Genomic DNA, 24216 nt, shown 5'->3' with positions numbered 1-24216 from the left:
AAGCCCAAGGTAAATCCACCACTATTCAGGACGTTTGTAACGAAAGGACGTAAATTAGATTTTGTTTAAAAAGAAAAAAAAGTATTCCTAAAATAGAGAGCTGTCCGTGTGCCCGTGGCCCGGTCTGAAGTCACTCTTATTCAAAAGCAGAAAAAGGCTAATCCTGCCCTGCAGTAGCCGACTGGGTGAAATCTGGTGCAGGTTACCTGCGTCTCTCTCTCCAGTGAAGGGTAAAGCAGTTCTCTCTTTTCTCCCAATGCTCTTTAATGCTTGTCTTCGCTCTTCCTCTGCGCTCGGCCCTTGCGCTGGGAACGCTGTTGCTGGACTGACGGGTCGCCTGTGGGCTCAGGCCTTCCTGAGGCCCAGTCCTGTGCAGGCACCATCACTGCACACTGAGCGTGTGCACGGTACTCACAAGCTCTCCAATCAAGTCCAGGCCTAACTATCTGTGGTGACAGATCTGCAGGTCTGTCCTCCTACCAAAATGATGCCGCTGTTTTGCTTTTGATCTGGCCCCCACAAACACAGCGGCATTTACATTTTGTATAGAACGGAAAAAAAAAGCTTTATAATATGACCTGAGAAATCACCAAATATTTCCTGTTGTGAGATGGGTTGAAATTTGATTATTTGTAAATATAGTGAAATGGGGAGCAGTCCCCTCTCCATAAGCCGACCACCATTCAAATGAAAGTCTTTAAGCATCCCCTCTCCTTTTGGCTCTTAGTTTTAAATGCGATTGAGTTAAAAAGGGTTTTTCTTAAAATAGGGTTTTGTGTTTCTATGTTTACAGTAATGAAAAGCTCAGAATTACTCACATGGTTGACCTAGCTTGATAGGAGGATATTGTATTTATTTAATTTGTAAAAAATATCAAATCTTAATTGCCAAAAGTTATTTCCCTTTGTGTGTGGAGTACCATTACCGGGGTGGATGACAATTAACAAAACTGCGTAACAGCACCATCTGGTGGACACATTACAGTACATCACTAAAGTGGTAAAGTGCAGTCTTTCCAGAATATATTTATTTTTCGACCATTAGTAACTGCTGGAAAAAGCATACCCCAGTTCATTTTAAAAACGAAACAAAAAATATTATAAATAAGTAGATTACAGCTGAATACAGAGGTCTGAAACAGATCTTGCTGGAGTCTTCAAGAGCACACCACAGATGACAGGAAAACAGTTTGATCCGCAAAGCTGGTGAGGAATAAAGATTGGGAACCATATGAAGGTCTATTGTAAATGCATGGACACATGAAATCTGAAGGCAGGTCAGAGACGGCGCCTCAGTTCACCTGCAGAAAGCTCTTTGGATGTGCAGTAAAGCAGGGAGAAATATTCTCAGCCAAAATCTGCGTAATGAACAAGAAGGCTCGCAGTCTGCCCCTGCGTTCTTTGGTTTATGAGATGGAGACACAGGCTAACGCCTGCACTTTATGGCCCATTCTTTTAAATAAATAATTGCTAGACTTTTCTCTCAGAGTTGTTCAGTGTGTGATCAGCCATGATTGCCGTGGAAACGAATTGGGTGACCGACAGCCTCGGGGGGCCAGGGCTGGATCGCAGGCTGGAGGAGATTCCTGTCCGTCTCTGATGACATCACGCGAGTAATGGGGCATATGTGTGCACGTATGTCAGGCCTGTGCAGTTTTGCTCCCTCTCTGCTGCATCGTTGGTAATTTCCTCCATGAATCTTATGTATTTTCCCCTTTTTATGTACAGTTAAAACGAATGGGCCATCTTAGGCCATTTATGTTATACCAATAAGGGTATTTTCACAGCCCAGTGTTGACGTGTGTGTGTGTGTGTGTGTGTGTCTCTGTCTGCACATGTAAACATGTGTGTACACGTGTATGAGAGAGATCAAGGTTGGGCCAGGTATGATCCTGGAACCAGTCCTGTCTGTCCATTCCTCTCCGCCATCCACCAGCCGTCCTCGCCCTGCTCGGTCACTATGACAACGTCCCCCGTCGAGATGGACAGCTCGTCTTCATTCTGAGGAAGGAGGACGATGAAACCAAGGCTTCATTCTTTTTTATTTTAATGTCCTTTCCCCTTTTCTCCCCAGTTTGGAATGCCCAATCAGGTGAACTCTGCAACGTTCACTGCAACCTCCTCTGACAAAAGATGAGCATGTGCCACTTCTTAGCACACTGCAAGTCAAAGGCTCAGAGCAACACACATGTAACGGATGTGTGTCAGTACTAGTGTTCTATATACTCTGTCGGAAACTACTGGTGAAAGTCACCTACTGAAGACTGTAGCTCACCTTTGCAATGTAGTCGTATAGTGCTATATATCCACCATCCTCCACTGTCTCTGTTCTGGGTTTCCCCTGCAGGGCAGGTATGGAAGCATATGCTCCATCTGTCTCCTCACAGGAGTCTTCAAAATGTTCCAGAAATTAAAATGAAAGAAGCGACAGCTTTAGTTCAGTTCCTGGGATAAACCAAGGCAGTCAAGAACAGTGCAAGAGAATTTCCAGAGCTTAATAAGCACACAAAAGTATTACAAAAGCTGAGTATTAGAAGCATTTCCGCTGAGTATTGTTATTGATTACTGTTACAGTATTACTAATATGCAGTTTTTAATTGTTTGTAGCAGAGGACAATGTAGGAACCAGAATGAGGAATAAAAGTTCCCTCTAGTGGTTGATAGGTGGAAAAACATGCTAAACTGCACTCAATTAAAACGGCAGTTCACCCAAAAATGAAATCCAGCTATGTTTCCACTTAACTAAAGTGCTATCTATCCATCCAGAGTTTTCTAGATATCTGCTATAGGTCACCGATACAACAGGTGACGTTTTATATAATTTATATCCACAAAAAGTCTGAACCAGAGCATGCCAGTGTTCTGGGGCGAAGTGTCAACATTGTTAAAACAATGTTTTAAAACTATTTTGACAATTTGCCCCAGAAAACTTACGCTCTTCAGCTGAGACTTTGCGCCAATATACACAACAGACATACTTCGGTAGAAAGTAGTACAGTAAATGAAACCGTGATCTACAAGGTCTGTGGATGTTCCTGAGTAACCTTGTCATTATATATTTGGGTGGCTTTATTTCTGCTTTGGATGAACTGTCTCTTAAAGTCATTTTGGGTTGATTCCTACAATATCTTTTAAAACCGAGACAGAAAATGTAGGTAAGTGACAATTTAAAAAATACATTTGTGAGCCTTGCATACAAACCATGCCATATGTTCTGACCACTAGGTGGCGGAATGTGTTCAGAGCTCTCACTGGTGTTTGCTTTCGAGGCAACGGTACAGGATCCTTGCAATAGATTTGAAAACCTAAAAACGGAAGCAAACGTTGAGAGTGTTTTTAATGTTGAAAAAAGACCAAAAAAAAGTACATTGTGCAACTTGTTGCATTAATGAAACAGGAAAATACTCTGTGACTCATTTTCAGAGATACAGTAAGTAACTGTCATGAATATTGTGCAATGCTTTCAAGCGTTGGAACACATTTGCAACAATCATTCGGAATCTGATGTGGGCTTACATGCTGAGAAAGATCTCCAATTTGTTTTCAAACATACCATGCTAGTGTTGATCTCAGATAAATGTTTTGTATCAATTGGAAAACTTTGAAGAAGCTTCACTTGTCTATCACGTGAGACAAAAAACTACATGGAAAGCTATGGGTACCCAGGTCCCATCAGGGTTGTGAGGGAAGCTCTAATACATTTGTAGTCTATGAGCAATTTTTTATTTATTTAAAGAGCTTCAAAGATTCTATGCAATGATTTGGCCTCTGACCTATTTCATAAGCTGTTTCTGTATCTCCCCTGCTCTCTCCTCACATTGAACCCCAAAATTGCATCCAACCTTCTCCCAATCTGGCAACCCTTGTCCAGAGAGCCGGTGGCACTGACCTTTTAATCACTGCCCCTGCGCCTCCAAAACGCATGCTGCCGTTGCTGTCCGGGGGGTGCGCCCTGTCGTAGTAATTCTCAAACACAATGGGTGCTGGGGAGACCAGGATGGGGGTATTTATGAGAGGGGGCTGCCCAGCTGAAATACTGTAGGCAGCATGGAGCTGCCATCTCTTCTGAAACGTGAAACTATGCTTATTGATGCCATAAAACACATAATAAAAAATGATTTAGCTATCATTTAAGATGGGTCATTATTGGGATGGCAGGTATGCCATCCTGCCGCATGCCCCATACCTATACAGCACCGAGAGTTTGGCACTTTTCAGGGTTCCCCACAGAAATAACCACAACAGCCACAGACACTCAGCCCTTAAAAACATTACATTCTGTACATTCTCACCCCATTTCAACAGACAGAATTCATAAACAACTTCACATGTCCACACAATAAAGCCCCAAACTAAGGGGATTTTGCGTTTTCTCCTTCTTCTTCTTCTTCTTTTTCTTCTTTTTCTTCTCATTCTTATTTTTCCTGCCGCCTATCCCACTAACAACATGTCTCCCCATTGGACATTTTACCGACACCAGCCAAATCTTCACCTACACGACACCCAATCAAAAACTCGCATACACGCGCAGTCTGTATGGAACCCAGTCTTAGGAACATAGGGTCCTAGGTTCAAGCCCAGCTAGGAACACGTTTCTTTAACCTGCTTTTACCCTCACTAATAATTGTCTACTACTTCTCAATTATTGCTTTTGCACCATATCTACCCGCCGTTCACCGAACGTATACACTGCATTATGATGTACCGTCTGCACGTTCAGTTATTAACCGGCTACAATATTGCAAAGCCATATGGATTCAAGGGGAGCTCCTCTGTGCTTACTGGCCTGTGTTCTTCTTTAAAACCACGGACAGGTTTGCTAATGATATTTCACGCATTGCATAGCTATGTCATGGTGCTGCACTAACAAAGTCACAGACTGGTAAACCTCCGGTTGAAGGAATGAATCCCACCTCGCCCTCAGGCAGATAATTTCCTCGTTTTCTTACGCTTATATTTTGCTTTACCAAAACTCACTCACGGCCACCCATACGCATTTCATGACGGCAAATGTATTCCTTTTATTAAAAAGTTACACCAGTTCACCACTGTGCCATTTCTACTAACTATATTTCTTCACTTGGCTACCGTACAAAACCTTCTTATCAGCAAACGCCATGTTTCTACATTCATGTTACCTCGCCCTGTTCTCTATCTAGCCACATACAAACAATTACTACGTATGTACATTCTGCAACTCCCCTTTAAAACATTACATTTCAAATCATGACTCACTGATAATTATAACTACTAGTACTGAACACGAGAAAAGCACATCAGCGCAATAGATTTCACACGTTACTTAACCCTCCACTTTAACGGCTAACGCTTTATAGCGACTGTTATATATAAGGAAACTAAGCTCGCTCATGGTCACTTCATTTACTTCGCGCTATAGTCTGTGATCATGTCAGCCACTGTTTTACAAATATAGCAAACTGAAACTGCTAAACGGTACACGCTCATCAGACTGTACAAATTCACACAAGGATAGCCATAACCCACAACCTCACTCACTTCGCATTTCTCACTCTCATAATAAAACGCTTTGTAAAAAGAAATGATATCTCATAAAAAACACGTTTTCAACGTACAAAAATGCCAAGTTACTCACGCATACAAGACATACACCGTCTATAACTCGTTCATTCAGACTCCCAAAATCCAGGCCTGCCATTAAAAGTATTGATATCAAAATGACGCCAAGTTACGGTACTACAAACAATATAGGCTATCTTGCCTCACCGAAATTAAATAAGATGTATTCCAAAGCAATGTTACCCAATATTTCCTCAGTTCTTTCAAGTCACTTGGCCCTGTGTGTATAAGCATGCAGTACATGGACAGGCCAAACATATGTGTGGATGGCTTTCTCACAGTCAAGATTGATTGAATAGGCGTCTATATGTCCAATTTGTATTGGTATGTATGTATTTCGCTGCCCAGCCTTTCTGTTGTGTGAATGATTGTATGTTTCTTGGTATAAATGTCTGTTCGTAAATGTGAATGTAACATGCTGCAAGGGAAATGTCCCCATGGGGATAAAGAAGTTCTCTATGTATGTATGTACAATATGTATTTTACATTCAGTATTTATTGTACGTGGCAAATATACAATCACTTGTACATTTACTCAAATTCAGTTCAGAAGCAAGTATAAACATATGTTTTCTGGAGAAATATGCTTCCTGTAGTTACTCACCAGCAGTTTTCTACATGAATTTCAATGTGTTCCATGAGGCAATTTGAAATATTTGACACTTTGATCTGACACAAAGTTTGCATGACATTGTAAAATGGTAAGATTACAAAACACAGGGCCAAGTCACTTTTCAACAACACTAGGACTGTTAATGTGAAAGTACATTTGTTTAGACTGAGAGTGATTCTAGCAGACACAACATGGCTGCTTACCTGGTGGATTCGGTCCGGTCTGCTTAAGCTCGATGAAGCCGTTGATGTCAGCAGTGATGTCGCACTCCTCAAGACTGTTTCTCACCTTCTCGTATAACTGCAAACACAGTGTTAGTTAGTCCTCACACGCTTTCCACTGCGTCTCATACCTCTCTGCTTTTAAAATGAGCAGGCTGGAAGCGGGTGATTGTTCGTGTGTAGAAACTATAGGATATTTACAACGGTTTATTTTAAATCGGGTTCGAAGTGGGACGAGGCCCTGGGCTCTGACACCCACGGCAGGACCAACCTCGTCATCTTTGACGCACTGCATGGAGAAGTGGTTGCAGTGGACCCACATGGCGTTTCTCAGGATGTTGATGCGGTCTTCCTCCTGCTGCTGGAACACCTGAAAACAGGTCATCTGGTTAATCGCGTGGTCGCCTGGATTGGCTGGTGGGAGGGCAGGAAGTGCCCGGGGGGGGGGGGGGGGGGGGGGGGGGGGACAGGGGCAGAGTTTCTGAGAGAGGAAGGAAGTGTAGACATCTGATGTCAACTGGAACAATTTAACTGGGTTCTGAAGAAAAGGATGTCTATTGTTGTTGATAGAGTCTTCCACAGCGTTCTCACTGTCACCACACGCATTTGACTAATTTCTGCCACACTGCTAGCGCTAGGGCATTTTTGTCCTTCTGGTTTCATAACCCATCAGTGCCTGTGGACCACCCCCACAGACCACGGCCTTAAATTGCCGTCTTAGGTGTGAATTTGCAATGAGCTTGTGACCCCCAGATCACATGGTCAGTGAAAAATGGGGAAGCGAAGCCATGGGGGTACCTCACAGGTGCTGCGGTGTGTGCTCTCCCAGTCCTGACGAACGCTGTCCAGCTGGTCCACGCTGGACACGTACTGCTTCTCTGCAGGAACAGATGACGAGGTTTCATTCTTACTGTTTGCCCTCGCCTTCTACCACCCACTGCACACACCACACCTTCTCGTGTGGAAATATCTTATAATATAATTACATAGTACATACATTTTACCAGAAAGGAAATAGAATGTAATAAAAGATCTGAAGTCCACTGGAGAATAGAAATGGTCTGAAAGTTTTTTGTAACATTCTTTCAAAAAGTCAGTTTTCTAGACCTCCATTGCGTTCATGTACCAGTAGTCATTGCTACATCAACATGAGAAGGCTTATTTAAGGACACTGTAATCACATATTTGTGATCTTTCCATTTCTAAAGTTATATCAAATTCTATTTTATATAACTTTATCGGAGGCTTCACTGGTGAGTGAGGTTTTGACTGCGCTTTCATTTAACTTCCTCTGCTAATTATATACACGCATCTTTTAAAAGCACGATGCCTGCGAGAAAGTGGACATACATGAAGTCATATCCTGTTTCCAGCTCTAGAGCAACAACAGCTTCTCGTTTCAAATTCTGATACTCGGCAAGTGACCCACAACAACGCACAAAGGACTCATTAGACATGACATGACATGAGTGGAACCCCAGAAAGATGGGGAAAACTCACCAGCTTCGCTGGCCGTCTCTCTGCACAGCTTGGCCTTGTTCTGCGCCTGATCCAGAAGGGGACAGACAGCTGTCACACCGCACCAACACAAAATGTGACCTCATCGCCACGGATAGGGAACAAAGGTAACCCAAGTTCCCTTTTGGGATCTGAGGTGGGAAAGGGTGCATCTCCACAGGCTATGGAGGCAGAGCTCTGTACTCTGTCTTCCTGCTGCGTGCATTCTCACTTCCTGCTCCTCACAGCCACAGAACATCATTTAAAAGTCCATCAAAAGAACATCTGTTCACCATTCAAAAAAAAGGCATTTTGTTGCTATTGTTACAGTACATTTCCCGGAAGTGGTGACTTGTGAACAGTGTGTGACTATTGGTGTATTTAAGTGCTCAGAGCTCACTGGTTTGGTGTCAAGGTTCAGTTTAATTTCCCATTCTTGCTCACACCATGACTGCTTAATGACTGAAAGTGAAAGGGGTTGATATTCTCAAGGGTTATTTTGCTGTTACGGGGATATGAGGGAGGGGTGGTTCATAACGACTAAGGAACCACTAATTCATAGAAGGCAGTTCCTAAACTGTAGGTCAGGGTCCACTTGTGGGTCTTGAGGAGACCTTCCATAAACAATACCACACTGGCAAGTGTCCAAGTTGGTGTTTTGACAAATTAAAAAATGATTAACCTCCAAATTTGGACATATATCAAACAACATTTCAACAGTGGCAGGTTAAAAGAAAGGTATTCATTCAAAATCTGAGAACCAGAGGTTAAGGCTCAAAACACAATAAAAAAAAGGGGTGTTTACCTTTTCGATCTGCTTGGGCGTGGCTGTTGCCATGGTCCCCAGCCTCTCTACGGCTTGCTCTGCCTCGTCGGCCTCCCTGCACTTCTGCTCATAGGATCGTTTGGACTAGAGAAACACAAAAAGGGGAGGGGTTTCCCCGCTGTTATCCCTACCAATCATGGGCCAGCAATGGACCTGTCCCTGTATGGCCTTTTTCCATTGCCACACTATACCGCAAAGTAACGTATTTCGCGAAGTGATTCTCGAAATACTGTCTATTTAGGGAAGGTTAGGCTACATAAAACACATCTTTTCTTTTCTTATCACTTTCTCCCTAATTCTCATTACTGCGGTTCTCAAAGTTTGGTGAAAACAGAAAAAATGATTCTTTTTTTCGCATTCTGGAAACTACCGAGGTTCCCGGTGGTTCTGGGTAAGAATGGTTCCTGAACCGTTTTGTGCATAACTCACTGGGGGGGGGGGGGGGGGGGGGACTGCACAGACCCCGCCCCTCTCCTGCTCACTGCTTCTGCGGAGCCTTAGGGGACAGAGTGAGCGGTTGACTTCACCGGAAGAGGCAGGGAGATGCAGGGTAGCGGCATTCTGCAGTCGAGCAGGTTGCGCGGGAGCAGAGAGGCATAAAGAAAGCAAATGCGGTGAAGCAACTTCCTGCGAGTGCTTCACCCATTTTGAATGCCACAGGTTCTGTGCACCTTGGTTTGAGCGTTGCTTTTAAAAATCTTTCGTTGTCACACACAGACACATACACACACACACACGCACATTGTGACTGCATGACATAAGTGGTAGAATCACTTTTGGCAAATCATCTCACAGAATGACTGCAGTTCTGCTCAGATTAAAACACCGTGAAGACCCTGCAAGATGTATTTAAAGAGATACGTCATTTTAAAGGATCTTGATTCAGCACTTGTTCAATGGAAGCTGCGAGGTAACAACTCTTTACTGGCTTTGTGTGGTTGTGTGTGGTTCTTTGTGTGTGTTTGTGTGCATGTGAATGGCTGTTTCAGTGGTTGGGTGCACGTGTGAGGTTGTGTGCCTCTTTCCTGTTCCTCTAAAGAGAGCCGCATTTTCACACTTTCCACATTTTGCACTTAGGAGATTCTCACCTCCATTGTCTTCTTATATGAGGACACCTTCATCTTCTGAACTTTCTCTATGATTCCTTCAAACTAGTACAAGGAAAAAACAAACCATTAATGCCAGAAAAAAACACGACAAATGCAAACATGTGCCCCCCCCCGCCCCCTCCCTCCCTCTCTGCCTCCCCTCCCCCCTTCATCCCTCCCCCCCTCCCTCTGCCCCCCCTCCCCCTCCCTCCCTCCCTCCCTCTCTGCCCCCCCCTCCCTCCCTCTCTGCCCCCCCTTCATCCCCCCCTCCCTCTGCCCCCCCTCCCTCCCTCCCTCCCTCCCTCTCTGCCCCCCCTCCCTCCCTCCCTCCTTTTCAAGGCAGCGCTATTGGCGATTGTGTGTCGCAGTGGCAGGACTGCTGGCCGCAGCCACCACTGGCACTGCCGGTGTTTCATTCACAGGCTTCAGCTCGACGGGTCCCCTGAGAGAGGCCCGCTGGGGGTTTTTTAAAATGAAGAAACACCGTCAAATTCTTGCCTTCTTTCTCTGTTCTTTCTGTCGTTCTCGGAACTGTTCCATCCTCCTCACTTCCTCCTTCAGCATACCGCACAGCTGGATGTGCAAATGGCCGATGCTCTCTATCTCTAGAATGACATTTTCACACTTTAGACGACCCAGTACACGCTTATAATATATGTTATATTACTATATATGTCCTAAATGTTGGGTAGAAATGGATGGAAAAATAACAATGTAAAGATACAAAAGTAAATAAATAAATAAATAAATAAATAAACGCCAGCAAATTTCAACTTACGGGCCTTGAGTTGGTCAAATGATGCTTTCAATGTGCTGTCGAAAAAAGAAATGGAAGTCACGCCAAGGAAACAACGGTAGAGCAGGGCAGGTTGATATTCATTGAATTTGGCAGAACACCCTGTGGCTTTATTGAAAGGACCCCTGTCTCATTGATTCAGAATGTGCATGCAGCTATTCAAAGCGGGACGTTTCATACAATACTCTGTGTGTGCTCATATTCTCTCTCTCAGACACACACACACACACACACACACAACAATCAACCACCCTTCGATCCTTCGCACCTAATACTAGTCTCAACAGATAAGATACTGAGTCATTAGCAATGCTGCCAACAAGCACCATGCCATTAGCCGCAGATAGCGTCCAATTATGCAGGTCAGGGCAAGCCCAAATACCTTCAGAAAAGACTTCATCTTCACTAAAACTGACTTGTGCTTCTAACAAAAAAAAAAACAGACTTTCGAAGCCATAATATTTGCATTCACACTGACTAATAATGTGTTAATAAATTAGCCTGAATGAATCCACACCTTAATTCAGGCAAATTAATCACTGCACCAAAGAGAGTAGAACATGTAGTAGAACAAGGAAGCGTCATTTTCATTCAACAAGGCAAGTTCACTGACCATTGGCACAGTTCAGTTTGGAATTATTTGTCATTGGCTTCTTTGCATTTCTTTTGTAAATACATATTTGTATATGCGGCCTGCTTTTGTGTAATACCTGTGTTTTTTATGTGAAAGCTTATGTTTTTAAGCTCATAGTTGCTATTTAAAATGCAAAATATCTGACAGTGTCATAACAGTTCACCATACATGAGAACATGTTTGACTCTGCTCAAGAAAGCGTCCAACCATTAACTTTGATCTCTGATATCATTCGCTGCTCTTGCTGTGTTTTTGCCAGGGAAAGACATGGCGCTATTCATTTGAATAAGCTGCACTGCCTGCACTTTTCATTTCCTGGAGGTAAAATCTATGAAAATTGGTGGCTACGTGTGCCTCTCTGTGTATGCCTGAGTGTGTGTGTGTGTGTGTGCATGCATGTGTGTGGGCGTGCGCATGCATGTGTGTGTGTGTGTGTGTGTGCGCGTGTGCGTGTCTGTGTGGGCGTGCGCGTGCATGTGTGTGTTTGTGTGTGCGCGTGTGCGTGTCTGTGTGTGCCTGTGTGTGTACGTGAGGTCTCACCAGATCTCAGTCTGACCCCCTGCCTTCCCTGCTATCATCAGCAACTCCTTGCCATAGCGCTCCTCTGCCTGTGCCCTGTGTAGGACAGAAACACACAGACACCCTCGAATGGCAACTCATAACTAGTGGGGACTGTGGGGACATAGGTCATTACGTAACATTACTTCTCATTACTTCTTATCCAGAGTGATGAAGGTGAGTGACTTATGTATCTATGGTGGCCCCAAGAAATGACAGAGATTTACAGAATTAACAAGTTCTCCAGTGTAAGTTAGGAGTCATTTGTTGGCAGAGGACTTCTTTTTGCTTGACTCACTTTAACAGTGTGCCCTCTCAGGCCCTACGTGCATTTCACAATAGATGAAATGCACGTAACTCGTAACTCTCGAAATGGTTTCAGGTGGGATGCACAAATGAGACACAACCACATTCTATGTGGTCAGGTGCTCTTAAGACAGAAGTGAGCTTTGAGCTTCTGAAGGCAGGAACCTCATTGACAATGACAAGGCTTATTGTTAATGGTGCAGGTTCAGGATGATGAAAGTTAGAGTAGGTCCTGGGCCTCGTCTGTGTGCTCGTAGGCTGTGTGTGTAATCTCCTGTGGAATGTACCTCATCTTCAGGAGATCCTCGAAATCCCTGCAGGCACGTCGGCCGTCTCTCATTCTCTGAGTCAGGGCCTCGTACCCAGGATGGCTGGTGAAGTCTCCTCCCTGTGGAGGGACAGATCAGCAGGACCACGTTAACAATCCTTTAATGCTGACAACCGCCCAAGGAATGGGCCACCTAAAAAACGGGACTTCCCCTAAAAATTGACCCAAACCCACGGTGTTATTTATGGCCCCGAAACGCAAATGAAATGCAAAAATGGAAGGGAGGGGGTCTCAAGTGAGATTCCTGTTCTGAGATAACACTGAGCGCTCCCCATCCCCCACTCTTTTCTGTAACATCTCTCAATGACTGTCAGTCATCAAATTTAAAGCTGACAGGGGGAGAAATGAAATGTTATTACTAAACGAATACTTTTCACTGATCACTTCAGGTCAATGACTCAACAGCCAAAAAGGGTGTTACCCAGAATTCCTCAAACAGAGGGTTTTCAGGGGCAGGTTACAGCAGGGAGTTGGTCTAGGTGACCACACCCAGACCTGGGCTGTCTTCACCTGACAGGGCTGCTGCAAACACTTCACGAGAGCCTATTGGGAGGTGAGCTCCTGAGATTTAGACTGTTGGATGAGCTGTGGACTTCACCTCCCATCAGCCCCTTCTTTAAAATGTTCTGCAGCATCTTGCAGGCTAAATATAACCTAGAAGTGAACAGTTACGCTTCCTGGCTCATGACACCCATCCCCCAAAGGACTGTCAGAAAATCACCCCCCAGGGCAGCTGAATGATTCAACTAAAAAAAAAAACTGTTTTATATTGACAGGAAGCGTCACAATTTCCTATTTCTGTTTTTTTGGAACAAAGAATAAACAAGCTGAGACATCTGTACTGTGCACAAAGAGACATATTGTGTTTAATAATATCCATACACATTGCTGAGCTTAGCTTCAAATGAGTCTGGATGGGACGAACAACTTCCACAAATCAGCAGTAAAGCAGTAAAGAGTCACCGGGTCCAGAATCAAACACCTGACTGTCCCAGTCCCTATTGTTGCCAGGTGACACAGCTGACCACAGTGTCACCCCATGGAGGGATGGTGTTAGTTGGCAGGCTGTTCTCTGCCTGAAGCACTGTGTAACTGTATAAGCAGTGCAGCCTCCTGTAACTGACTGCACCATTCAGTCAGTGGACTTGGGAGTGAAAAGAAGCAGCAGCTCTCTGCAGGCCTTTCAGTGGGTCTGTGCCCCACCTGAAGTTACCAAAGATACGGCAACGATGGGATGGGCTCACGACAGCATTTGGCCTTTGAAGCATGTGGGGAGAAAATGGGGATTAAACAACTGTTCTTGGACAATGAAGGAAGGAAAATTGGACCAAAAATGGGGAGCAATGTTCAAAAGCAAGGAGAGAGATTACAGTTAACCCACAATCTATTGCAAGTGTGCCAAAATAGGGCTGTCAGATGGCAGTTGTCTTGCGCAAGGTATAATCTTGTAATCGAAAGTACCATGACAAGGTAAGTTGTGGTATTTACGCTTGCCCACATAGTATCAAATGGGCTGTTAACAGAGGTGACAAGCCTGTTTCTATTCACGCTTTTCCTATGTTGGTGGTGTAGCTCTGCTGTTGGATTGTTAATTTTGCCCTTAAAGAAGTCATTTATCTGAATTCACCTTTGTAATATTCATTGCTATATTCACATCTTTGTAGGTACCGCAGAAATATTATTCAAGATAAAATACCAGGCCAAATTTGTCCTAAGTCACTTCCTGATCAGTCTGGTGAAACTATACTGAAATATGAATGTCTGAAGAAATAATGGATTTCTTTCTCTCCTGGTCACAACTAAACAAAAACTGTAATCTGTTATTTGCACCAATGGGAAAAAAACAAAAAGAATTAAATAATAATAACTGCCCTTCTTGTCCTAAATTTGTACTATATATTGATTTTGTGGTCATTACACTTTAAACTCCTTAATACATCAATCCACATGTGATGAAATTCTGAAATGCATTTTATCTCTCTGAACTTCAGACAGGGTAAAGGTAGAATATTTACTCAAATCTGTTGCTCTTTCCAAGCATTAAAGGCGCTGATGGCACATTTTTATTGAGGAATGTGACTACTCTTCAGAATGGTTGAATGGTGTAGATAAGGGTTTTCATGCATAGTTAGACAGAAGGAAGAACTAGTGCAAGGATCCCAGTTAAGTAGCAAATGTGTGTTGTACTGTTTTTTTTTTTTGCATTGCATATCAACTATTCATTGATAGATGAATCCCTCAACCTTTCACATAAAAAGACACTTTTGAGTGAGTGCAGCAACTGCACCCTCCCCACACAGCAACAGCTGTGGAGGGGAACACCTGAGTTCTTGTGCCTGATCCCTGGTTGTATATGGTTGTCCATGCCAGAGTTAACAGAGTGAAGGGTTAATAAGCCAGTGGAATGACATAGCCTCTTCAACTGGGATTGAAGTCTTAATGTGGTTGTGAATCTTACACATGCCTTGATCTACATGTCCATCCATTCATTATCTATACCCGCTTATCCTGGTCAGGGTCACGGGAGGTGCTGGAGCCTAGCAAGAGGCAGGAATACACCCTGGACAGGTCGCCAATCTATCGCAGGGCACACACACCATTCACTCACCATTCACTTACACACTCATATCTAAAGGCAATTTCTATGGCCAATTTAGAGTCTCCAATTAGCCTATCTGCATGTCTTTAGACTGTGGGAGGAAACCGGAGTACCCAGAGGAAGCCCACATGGGCACAGGGAGAACATGCAAACTCCACACAGAAAGGTACAGGCTGAGATTCGAACCCACCACCGTGCCACTCCTTATCTCTCCATACTTCACCTAAATATTGTGATGTCAAGGTTACATTGATCTGATTGATTGATCAATTCATGGTGAATGAATTACCATTACTGCAGATATTTGATTACTAATATATTAGTTTGATAACTAATACTTCAATGTTATTGGTATACTGTCTTTGAAAACATGTTAAAAGATTTTTTCCACAATTGCAATAACAAAAATAAAACAACAACAACAAAAAAAGAAAAAACACATTTTTGCCATCTATGCCAATCTACCATATTAAATATTGCATGAAGGGGAGGGCACCACAGGTGAAAAGAGTTATTTTGGTTGGATAGGTGAATTTTGAGATGTTATTTAGCTTCTACAACTACTATAGTTTCATAAAATATCCTAAATAATAAGAAACTTTAAATAGTTAACTTGTTTTATAGCAGCCGTGTCAAGTATAACCAAGCACAACATTAGCTTTAATGGCCATTTTCTCTAAGTTACATATTTCCTGCACATATTTCATATTCCCCCCCCCCCCCCCCTTTTTTTTAACCAACTTAACTTACAGATATAGCAACTGATTTTAACATGGTGCTTCATAACCAAAATAGCTGCTAATTTAGGGAAACTTTTTTGATATATTTTGTCATTTCTATTATATACAATATTTAATGTGGAAAATGCCAAAAAAATCTAAATTGTTCAGCAAAACACTGGGTTTAAAAAAAAAAAAAACAATGAAAATTTTTTTTTAATTCCTCTGTAAATTACCAGCTATTGAGTTATTTATCGCATTCAAAATATACAATGTCATTATCAGTTGTCATAGGGAAGGAGGGGGATTTGATCCAAGTTTCACACGTTTTAAAAGGGATTAATATTGTTAATTTCAGCAGGCATTTCAAACTGAAATGTCAACAAGATAAGAGGGCTACGTGGAAAATCATCAAAGGTAAGATAGAAGTGTTATTTCCCATACAGAGCTATTAGTAGCCTACACCGTACACGCAACAGCTTACCAGGACTCAGAGTGCAACATCCTTGTTTGTTCAACACCAGGCTTAACAGTGCAATGGTCGATGCCTATGGTCTATTGGCAAAATGTTGAGCCTAGGGATAATGCCCTGCTCTTGTAATGAAACTCATTAAAATCTTATTATATTTTCTAGCTGAACACCGCTGTCACAACTAAATTCATGTTGGAATCATAATACATTAAAACATAAACGTTGATGAATTTGCTTATTTCGCACATTTCAGTGAATTTCACAGTAAGATACGAGGTGTAAGGCCAGCAATAGTGTATAGCCTACTAAGTATAATACGTTCTGAGTCTGCCTCTCAGCAGCACCCATATTAAAAAGCTAGATGTTTAAGTTGAAACGATGATGCACACCAGTTGACAAAAACTTAACGTTCGCTTTCCACATTGGCCCTCTGCAGACCTTATTTTTGGGGAAATTTCAGTTGACGCTTCCGCTCTGAACGTGGTGGAACACGGTTATCCGGTAATTGCATAGATTGAGTTTTAAATCATTCAAGTACTTAAAAATGTGTTTATATGTACCTATCCTCAAACAATGCGATGTTGACATATACATATACAATTTTAAGTATGCATTTCATTGGACGATACAGGTACTCAAATCTCATCTTGGAGACCTCGGCGCGTATTTCACTTTAGTCAAAGTAAAATATGATTGCTTCAATCAGCTATAAATATTATTATACAGAAAATTACTTCCACCCGATACCGAGACCTGCATTGTCAGTCCGTATCACTGGCGACATACGGCGAAAAAGCAGACAGTTACTCACCCAAAAAGCATCTTTGAACTGCAACGATGTCATTCCGAGAAGAGGTCTGTGGTTTAAACTAATCAACTTTTTTTTACAGCACCTTAATTTGATAATGCAAATAAATATGGTCCTGCAAGCAAAAGCTCTAGAGCTATAAATGCAAAAGAGCATAAAGTGACATAAGCGTGCGGAAAAAATAAAAGCGCAAGGAGCACTGTGGATAATGTGCTCACTGAACGCAGGATATTGTCAAATGAGGAAGCACTGGCAGTTGATGTCAGTCAGACCACAACCAGTCTGCTTTTTTAGATATCAATATAGACTTTGGTTTGGACTGTAGCCAAAATTTGCGATTGTTCTGCAACACAATTGTTTTCATCTATTTAGTACACAAGTTACTGTTACTGGTAATCGGCGTGCAGAACCAACCTGAGAGTCATTTCACAAAACATGATAAAGGCGTTAGCTGGTTTACTTTTGTATATACTTTGAAATATTTCATAAAAATATCCATATGTAGTCCAAAATGCTTCCAGGAGCTGGTTAACTGGTTTATCCTACTAGAAACAGGCAATCTCCAGGTCATTTTGCGAGACATTTGCTTGGACTGTCCGCTGCTCAAGAAGCACTGGACCCCTCCAGAAAAAGTATAGTGGTCTTGATACATTTATTTTAATATCTGTGCCATTAGGCCTGACACATAATTGAAAAATATTTTTCAGTTACCTGTATCGATTGTTCTTACACTGAAAGTAAATGAGAGGGTGTTCTTTAAACCTTTATGCTTGACACGTTCCCCGCGCGTCTTCAGGGAGATTTTCCAAACAAACACAACTGACAACTTGTAGTGATAAAAATCGTTTATATTGATTGGTTAAAAAGTTATTCACAACTACAATTCATCATGTGTGGTTTGGAGCTGCCGTCCATAGTCAGTTACTTCACTACTCATGAAAAGCTGCATATTTTTCAATATCTCAGCCTCCGACAGCCTCCCATCGCCATCTTGGTCCATTTCCTTGATCAAGTGGATTGCCTGTTAAAATGCAAAATGGTTTGTTTTTTGTTGTTGAAAAAAGCAAATAAATAATATATATAATAATAATAATACAAAAATAAAAATGTTCATTTTACATCTCAAAATCAGCTGTTCTTTTCTGCAATGTGCAAGAGGTTATAATTTAAACAACTTATTCAAGGGCGGATTAAAAGCCCACCAGTCACTCCCAATTCCTTAGCTTGTATCTCAGGTCTTACAATTTAATCCATAGTTATAGCACTTCTTAGCAATGTCATTTCAGTGCCACTTGTTTTAATTGTAACGCTGATGGTAAAGTGTTTTTTTGTTTTTGTTTTGTTGTTGTGTTGATTAACATTAAACAGTAGTGTTATGGCTTGCTCCTCTCTGGTGCCTGTAATTACTCTGCTTGTCTAGATGTGGGGTTTGTCATAAGTCACTTCTGACAAATGTATCAAATATAATAAACGCAAATGTTGAGTACAGCAAACTAACATTAATACACTTGTACATTTTAAAAGAAGACATAACAGCTGATGTGGTAATAGCTATGTACTGTAGTGCAAATACCTCCGGACAGCTAGCATTATACCAAACGGCAGGTGATGTTTGCAGACTGTCACTTTTCATGGAATCCTATGTTGACACTCATTCAAATATGGTGTACCCACAGTGGCAACAGAAATGTGTCTGTGACAATAACTGCATAAAAGCAGGCAAATGTTCCTGCAGTCAGCACACAGACTCTCCAACATGTCTCCATAAACAGAATTCAGGACTTTGACATTGTGGTGAATGGATAATTACACCCGTTTTCCATTTCGTTCTACGTCATCTTTCAAGATTTATCTGGAAGCTTTGCCAATGTAGCGCAACAGCCAGAGATTGGATGTCATATACAGAAATTATCACAACACTTCACTAATGACATCAAATGGGGGAGAGGTTAATGTTGACTGGCAGCATTCACCTCCTCTCTTGCAGAACTGTAACTGTTTGGAGCCACCCAGCGGAGCTGCTCATCTCGGTTCAGTTGACCGTCTTTGTCCTGGTCATACAATTGCTGGAATCTAATGGTTTCCTCAATCTCCCACTGTGATGGTTGGTCTTCAGCTACATTGGAACGCAGACAGACATGTTGCTCATTTAAGGCAGAGCAGAACATCCAGTGTATTACACCCCTGACACAGTATTACTATCAATGATGGCCCACGTCACTACATAAATTCAGAACAAAAACCTGTTTCCTTGAGGAAATCTGCAATACGTTGTACTTGCCATTGGACCGAATGTCTCCCAGAAATTCCTTGATGCTGATCAAGCCATCGTTATCCTTGTCAAATTCGTTCAAAACATCTTCAATGGTGAAATCCTAGGTGTGACAAAGTAAATTTACGGATTAGAGGATTTATCATCTAGGGCAGTGGTAACCAACTCTCCTGGAGATCTACCATCCTGTAGGTTTTCATTTCAACCCTACTCTGGCACACCGGACTCTACCAATTAGCAGCTGAACAGGCTGTTGAATGAGGTGTGCTTTGTAAGGGTTGGAGTGAACCTACAGGATGGTAGTTCTCCTGGAACAGGGTTAGGTACCACTGATCTAAGGCCTGGAATATAACTGTATGCCATCATGTTCTTTCTCTTGTCCAAAAACACAAAGCTATATTCCATGAATACATGGTGAACACCATGCTTTCATTGGCTGGAAACACCAATATGAGATTATAATTACATTGCATCTTGGGAATCACTTTGCATATAAACCACAATCGTCTGTCACACCCGAGCTAACACAGAATATTATCCAAATGTTACTGGAATGTTCTGTCAATGTTATAACATTGCCACTACATGACATGCCAGCAACATTGTGAGAATGTACTGTTAGCTGGCACCATGACGGCTACACCAGTACTTTGTGGTGTAACTTACAGCCATTTCATCCACTTCAGATGGATGTGTAAATGCCAAAAATTCCCTTAGATTCAGGCCAGGGATACCGTCTCCATCAGCAAAATCAAAGCGCTTCTTTTCCTTCAAATGCAGCTGGAAAGGCAGGGAACAAAAACAGAAGTAAAATAGGAACGTCCAACACTTTGACTGTTAATAAGTAGTTCATGAGTTAATTAGAACTTAGCTCATTTAGTGGGGACATACAAATCGAACAGATTCTTCCTCTGGGTCCTCAAGAATCATATTGTTGTCCAAGTCAATGACGTGCCCGTGCACAACCAGGTTATACTCGTCCCATGACACTACATCATCTTTATTGGTGTCAAATTCGGGGAACCTTTCCTCCGCATCTTCCAGTGCATACTGCCTGTAAACCCGCTGTATCCAGAGCGTGATCTCCTCTGTTAAAGAAGCAAGATTATTCACCATATTAAGATTTTCTTAAAGTTGTCCGTATCTGTCTAAAAACACGTACAAAAGGACAAGTTGGTTTAACTTCATGCCAAGTGTTCAGTGTCATTCTTAAATGACTCAGATAATCCATGCTCAACACGCTCAAATTTATCCACAAGAAACCCCTAATCTTGACCTGCTGTCAAAAATGTGTCTGTGTCTGTATCAATCTTCTTCACAATTTCCACCATCCTCCTCTTCAGTTCGTCTGGACTGAGCTTCTTAATGTCATCTTCCCCCTACAAATAAATAAACAATAATTCTGGCGGAGACATGATCCGATGCAAATACTGAAATCAGTATGGGAAATAATCTGGAAGTCAGCTGCACGCATGGTATTAAAATACCTGATTTCCAAGAAGTACATTGATATCATGCTCTGGATTGTGCTGTTCACCCAAGAAATGGTCTTCATGAAAGGCCTTGTGGTTGCTTTCTACAGAGCCCCAACTCAATGCAAACAAAGCAAAGGTAACAGCAGTATACTTCATATTCATGAACTTCCGGAAACAACAACCTGAAAGAGACGATACAACTCTAACTACATAAATGATATCAATCACTGGTGCCTATGTCATTGAAGATGCTAGCGTACTAGTGATAGTACTTTAGCATCCACAATATTCAAGCGAATGCTGCCACTCGGTGAACTCCAGTCGCAAGTACACCAAAAACATTCACAATCCTAAAAGCGAAATGACCCACCACGATCCAGAACTTCAGCAAGTTCCACAGAACTTGTCCGAACCATCGACTGGATGGAATCCTGAAAGTTAGATGGAAACTCGCTAGCTATATGGTGATGCGTGTGAAAATGAAGTAACGATACTCTTACTAGGTAGTTATTTCAACACATTTAACACGCGTCAATATTCGAGTTATAAATTAGACATATAACTGACACGTTGTGTTTAATGCCATTCTCGTACAGTCTATGTCTAAGTCTAATGCAATGCCATTGCTCTCACAGCGTCTTGCAGTGCAACCAAAAGTTAGCTAGTCGATAAACAAGTGATTCAGTTGACAAATTTATTAGCGACCTAGCCACATTAGTTATCATACGAGTTACATTTTTTATAGCCTAAAATCAACGTACGGCAATACTTTGATTCACAAACGAGCACGACAAACAGACATTTAGCTAGGTAATCTTGTCACTCAAGCCACCATAGAACTTCACGTTAGCTACGTTGTGTTAAAAACAAGAGTAGCCTACACCTACCAAGCATTTTTGTCCCGCTCTGGTTACTTGGTTGCCATGGCTCAAACTGCAACACCTACATGACCCCAAGCTCTGTCCAATAATATTGACCATAGCATTTTTTGTTTCCACCTTTTAAGCAAATACGACCAGGCTATTGGAGAATAGTGCGTTCAATCATTGTCGTCACTCGACGCTTCCTGCTACATACTAGGTTGCTCTTCGGCTGTCAGTTGTTGACTGGAGTCTTTCTAGCAACACCCGAATCCACGTTGAGTTGATGTTGAGGAAACATCTTGTTTCCAAAAAAACTGAGAATTACAAAGATTCCTGCCAATGTCAAAAGACAGCCGTCACGATGGCCGACGGCGTGGCGCTGGTCAGCACCGGCTGGGTCCAAGAATGGGCCAAGGCGCTGACGGGAGGGAGAGGTCTGGAAGCAACAGCTCTGGGTCATCGCATGGAGGTGGCAAAGGCAGGAATACACCCATAAACCTTACCTTAAAGGTAGCCAACTATATGTGCAGTCATAGAATTGCGATCATGCAGTAGGAAGGAAGCTAGTGAACATATCTAGCTATCTAGCAAGCTAGTTGCAACCTAAGTTACCTCATTTGAACTAGGCTGATTGACTTGCCTTTCAGTTATAGCCAGTGCTAGCTAGCCAACGGTTTTTCATGTCCTACCCAACTAAGAAAAAATTAGATTTGGGTAATAGCAGTAGCTGACTTGGCTAACACTGTTATGTTACATTTATTTGTTGTTTCCGCTGCTAATGTTCCAGTTTTTATTTATGTTATGATATGCAGCTAATGTTAGTTGCTCGCTACCTGACATAACTATTAACATTTAGTTCGGAAATCCTCCCATGAGTGAATTAAGTGTTATTGTGTCTAGCATTCATATTTGCTTGCTTGCTGCTTCATGAAATTCTTGCATCGCTGTTTTAAATCAAGAATTTTCCATGTGGAGTTGATTTGCTAGGGCAAGGCCAGGATGCGCTTGCAAACGCAGTTAAATGTGTTGTATTATCAAATTATCAAAATGGGTCATTCTGGATTCAAACTACACCATCTAGAATAGGCAGTATGCAGGGATACAATGAACTTGCTTTGCGGGTACCTAAGTAGAAATGTAGCAGTGACTTCATTATGTATGGTAAAACCTGCTGCGCCATATAATATGTGACGTTTTATGCACCGTGGTTAAACACTGTACCCTGCTAGTAGTCGTTCACTGGAATTGTAGTTACAGGACATTCATAACCATGATGTTAAATTGAGAATTTTGCATTGCAAATAAAGGCACCATTGTAATACTGATTCCCAGTATGGTTGTCCCTTTTCACTTGACTGAGTCATTCTGTTAAACCTTGGCCATTCCATTTAGCGTGTGGACTGTGGTCTTGTCACCTCTTCAGTGGCAGTGTACATGTAAATTGTAGTAATTAGCGCTACTACGCCTTGCTTTTAGCTTGACTTACTGAAGGGCAAAAAAACATGCCCACATGATGCAAATGTTGGTATTATTTAAATTAGACAAAGTCACAAAGCAGGAAGCGATACAAGGTGTTACTGTTTAAAACATTTCATAGATGGTACAATTTTATTTGCATGCATTGCTGGCTGTGTTTTTAAAAACATGCTCAAGCTAGAAAAAGAGTCATTCATTTATTTTCTGTCTAATAGTGGCTGGAATTGTTGTAATGAATAGTTCTCCAAATGAATATTGGAATGATAGAATGGTCTAGCTTTTTACACAGAAATAATAGTGCCCCGAATTTTAACACGCAGAGCTGAATCTGAGCTACACCTGTCGTGAAAAGTGCCGTGTATGATTGACATTGCTGATCTTACCAGACAAATGGTTTGAATAAATCAACTCTCTTTGGAGGCAAAACGGCTTCTGCAAGTTTTGTCTTCTTTAGTTTGTAGTTTGTATTAGTCGTTGCTCTTGGCACATTTTGAGTGCGAGAAAGTATCCCCTAATCTCTCTGGCACGCTGTTGAAAGGATTTACATTTTTAATCAGATGAGTGACTTTCGTCCACTAATACACCCTTGGCACATGAGCAGTAAAAGCCTTTCTCAGATTGCCATCCATCGTGCAGCATTTTGTCTTGTCTGACGGAAGTAAACAACTCATCCTTGCTGTTGGGTATGTTGATGATGTCACTGACCCATCCCCCTGCCAGCTCATTGGTTTATTGGGATAGCTGTAGCTTCTCCATGCTCGTACAGCGCTGTATCTTACCCCTGTTGACCCCCGTGGCCCATGTGTCCCTCTGAATAAGCATGTATATATCCATGTCCATGCATGTATGAGTCAGTTTTTATTGTGCATTTGGCCGTGTTCCACTGCCGCTGGTCTCCAGAGGTCTTTGCCCTACTTGTTTGCTGGCAGCTTTGCCTCTGTAACATGAAACCTGTTTGTTTCAATTCAGTCTGTTAGTTCTGATAGGACAAATATTGTTTTCTCGTGATAAAAGGATAAAAGAATGTAGGCTAGATGATGTGGAGCAGCGCTGCACATATTCTGGTAC

General features: G+C 42.1%; 3 protein-coding genes across 7 annotated transcripts in view; 1 reads left to right on the top strand and 2 right to left on the bottom strand.

The window, feature by feature from the left end:
- Positions 1–1000: 1000 nt before the first annotated feature.
- On the bottom strand, positions 1001–17293 carry pstpip1a (proline-serine-threonine phosphatase interacting protein 1a). Its single transcript, XM_035394852.1, has 15 exons — positions 17066–17293; positions 12424–12524; positions 11813–11887; positions 10621–10655; positions 10341–10447; positions 9843–9905; positions 8734–8838; positions 7932–7977; positions 7230–7309; positions 6703–6801; positions 6414–6510; positions 3889–3982; positions 3201–3304; positions 2275–2390; positions 1001–2000 (listed from the first exon to the last, which is right to left on the bottom strand). Exons 1-15 carry the CDS (start codon positions 17216–17218, stop codon positions 1869–1871), a joined length of 1407 nt encoding a protein of 468 aa, XP_035250743.1. The 5' UTR covers positions 17219–17293; the 3' UTR covers positions 1001–1868.
- Positions 17294–17892: 599 nt separating this feature from the next.
- rcn2 (reticulocalbin 2) lies at positions 17893–21783 on the bottom strand. 3 transcript variants are annotated; one of them, XM_035395718.1, is made up of 9 exons: positions 21697–21778; positions 21180–21240; positions 20822–20991; positions 20611–20713; positions 20226–20422; positions 20001–20114; positions 19344–19437; positions 19036–19178; positions 17893–18083 (listed from the first exon to the last, which is right to left on the bottom strand). In XM_035395718.1, the coding sequence occupies exons 2-9, from the start codon at positions 21223–21225 to the stop codon at positions 17940–17942; spliced, it is 1011 nt and encodes a 336-aa protein (XP_035251609.1). In that variant the 5' UTR covers positions 21226–21240; positions 21697–21778; the 3' UTR covers positions 17893–17939. The 3 variants fall into 3 exon arrangements, with proteins under 3 accessions (XP_035251609.1, XP_035251610.1, XP_035251611.1); XM_035395719.1 differs by lacking the exon at positions 21697–21778 and adding an exon at positions 21571–21662; XM_035395720.1 differs by lacking the exon at positions 21180–21240 and having other exon boundaries at positions 21697–21783.
- Positions 21784–21883: 100 nt separating this feature from the next.
- scaper (S-phase cyclin A-associated protein in the ER) overlaps positions 21884–24216 on the top strand; it is a 104030-nt gene continuing 101697 nt past the window's right edge. For 2 of the 3 annotated variants that reach the window (XM_035395717.1, XM_035395712.1), the window contains exon 1: positions 21884–22182. In XM_035395717.1, the coding sequence (XP_035251608.1) occupies positions 22012–22182 (171 nt within the window). In that variant the 5' untranslated portion in view covers positions 21884–22011. Of the gene's footprint in view, positions 22183–24085; positions 24213–24216 lie in introns of those variants that run through there. The other variant, XM_035395714.1, reaches the window with a different exon arrangement.

This window comes from Anguilla anguilla, chromosome 16 (assembly GCF_013347855.1).
Source record: "Anguilla anguilla isolate fAngAng1 chromosome 16, fAngAng1.pri, whole genome shotgun sequence".
NCBI lineage: Eukaryota > Metazoa > Chordata > Actinopteri > Anguilliformes > Anguillidae > Anguilla > Anguilla anguilla.
This window is presented reverse-complemented; position numbering and strand designations above follow the sequence as displayed.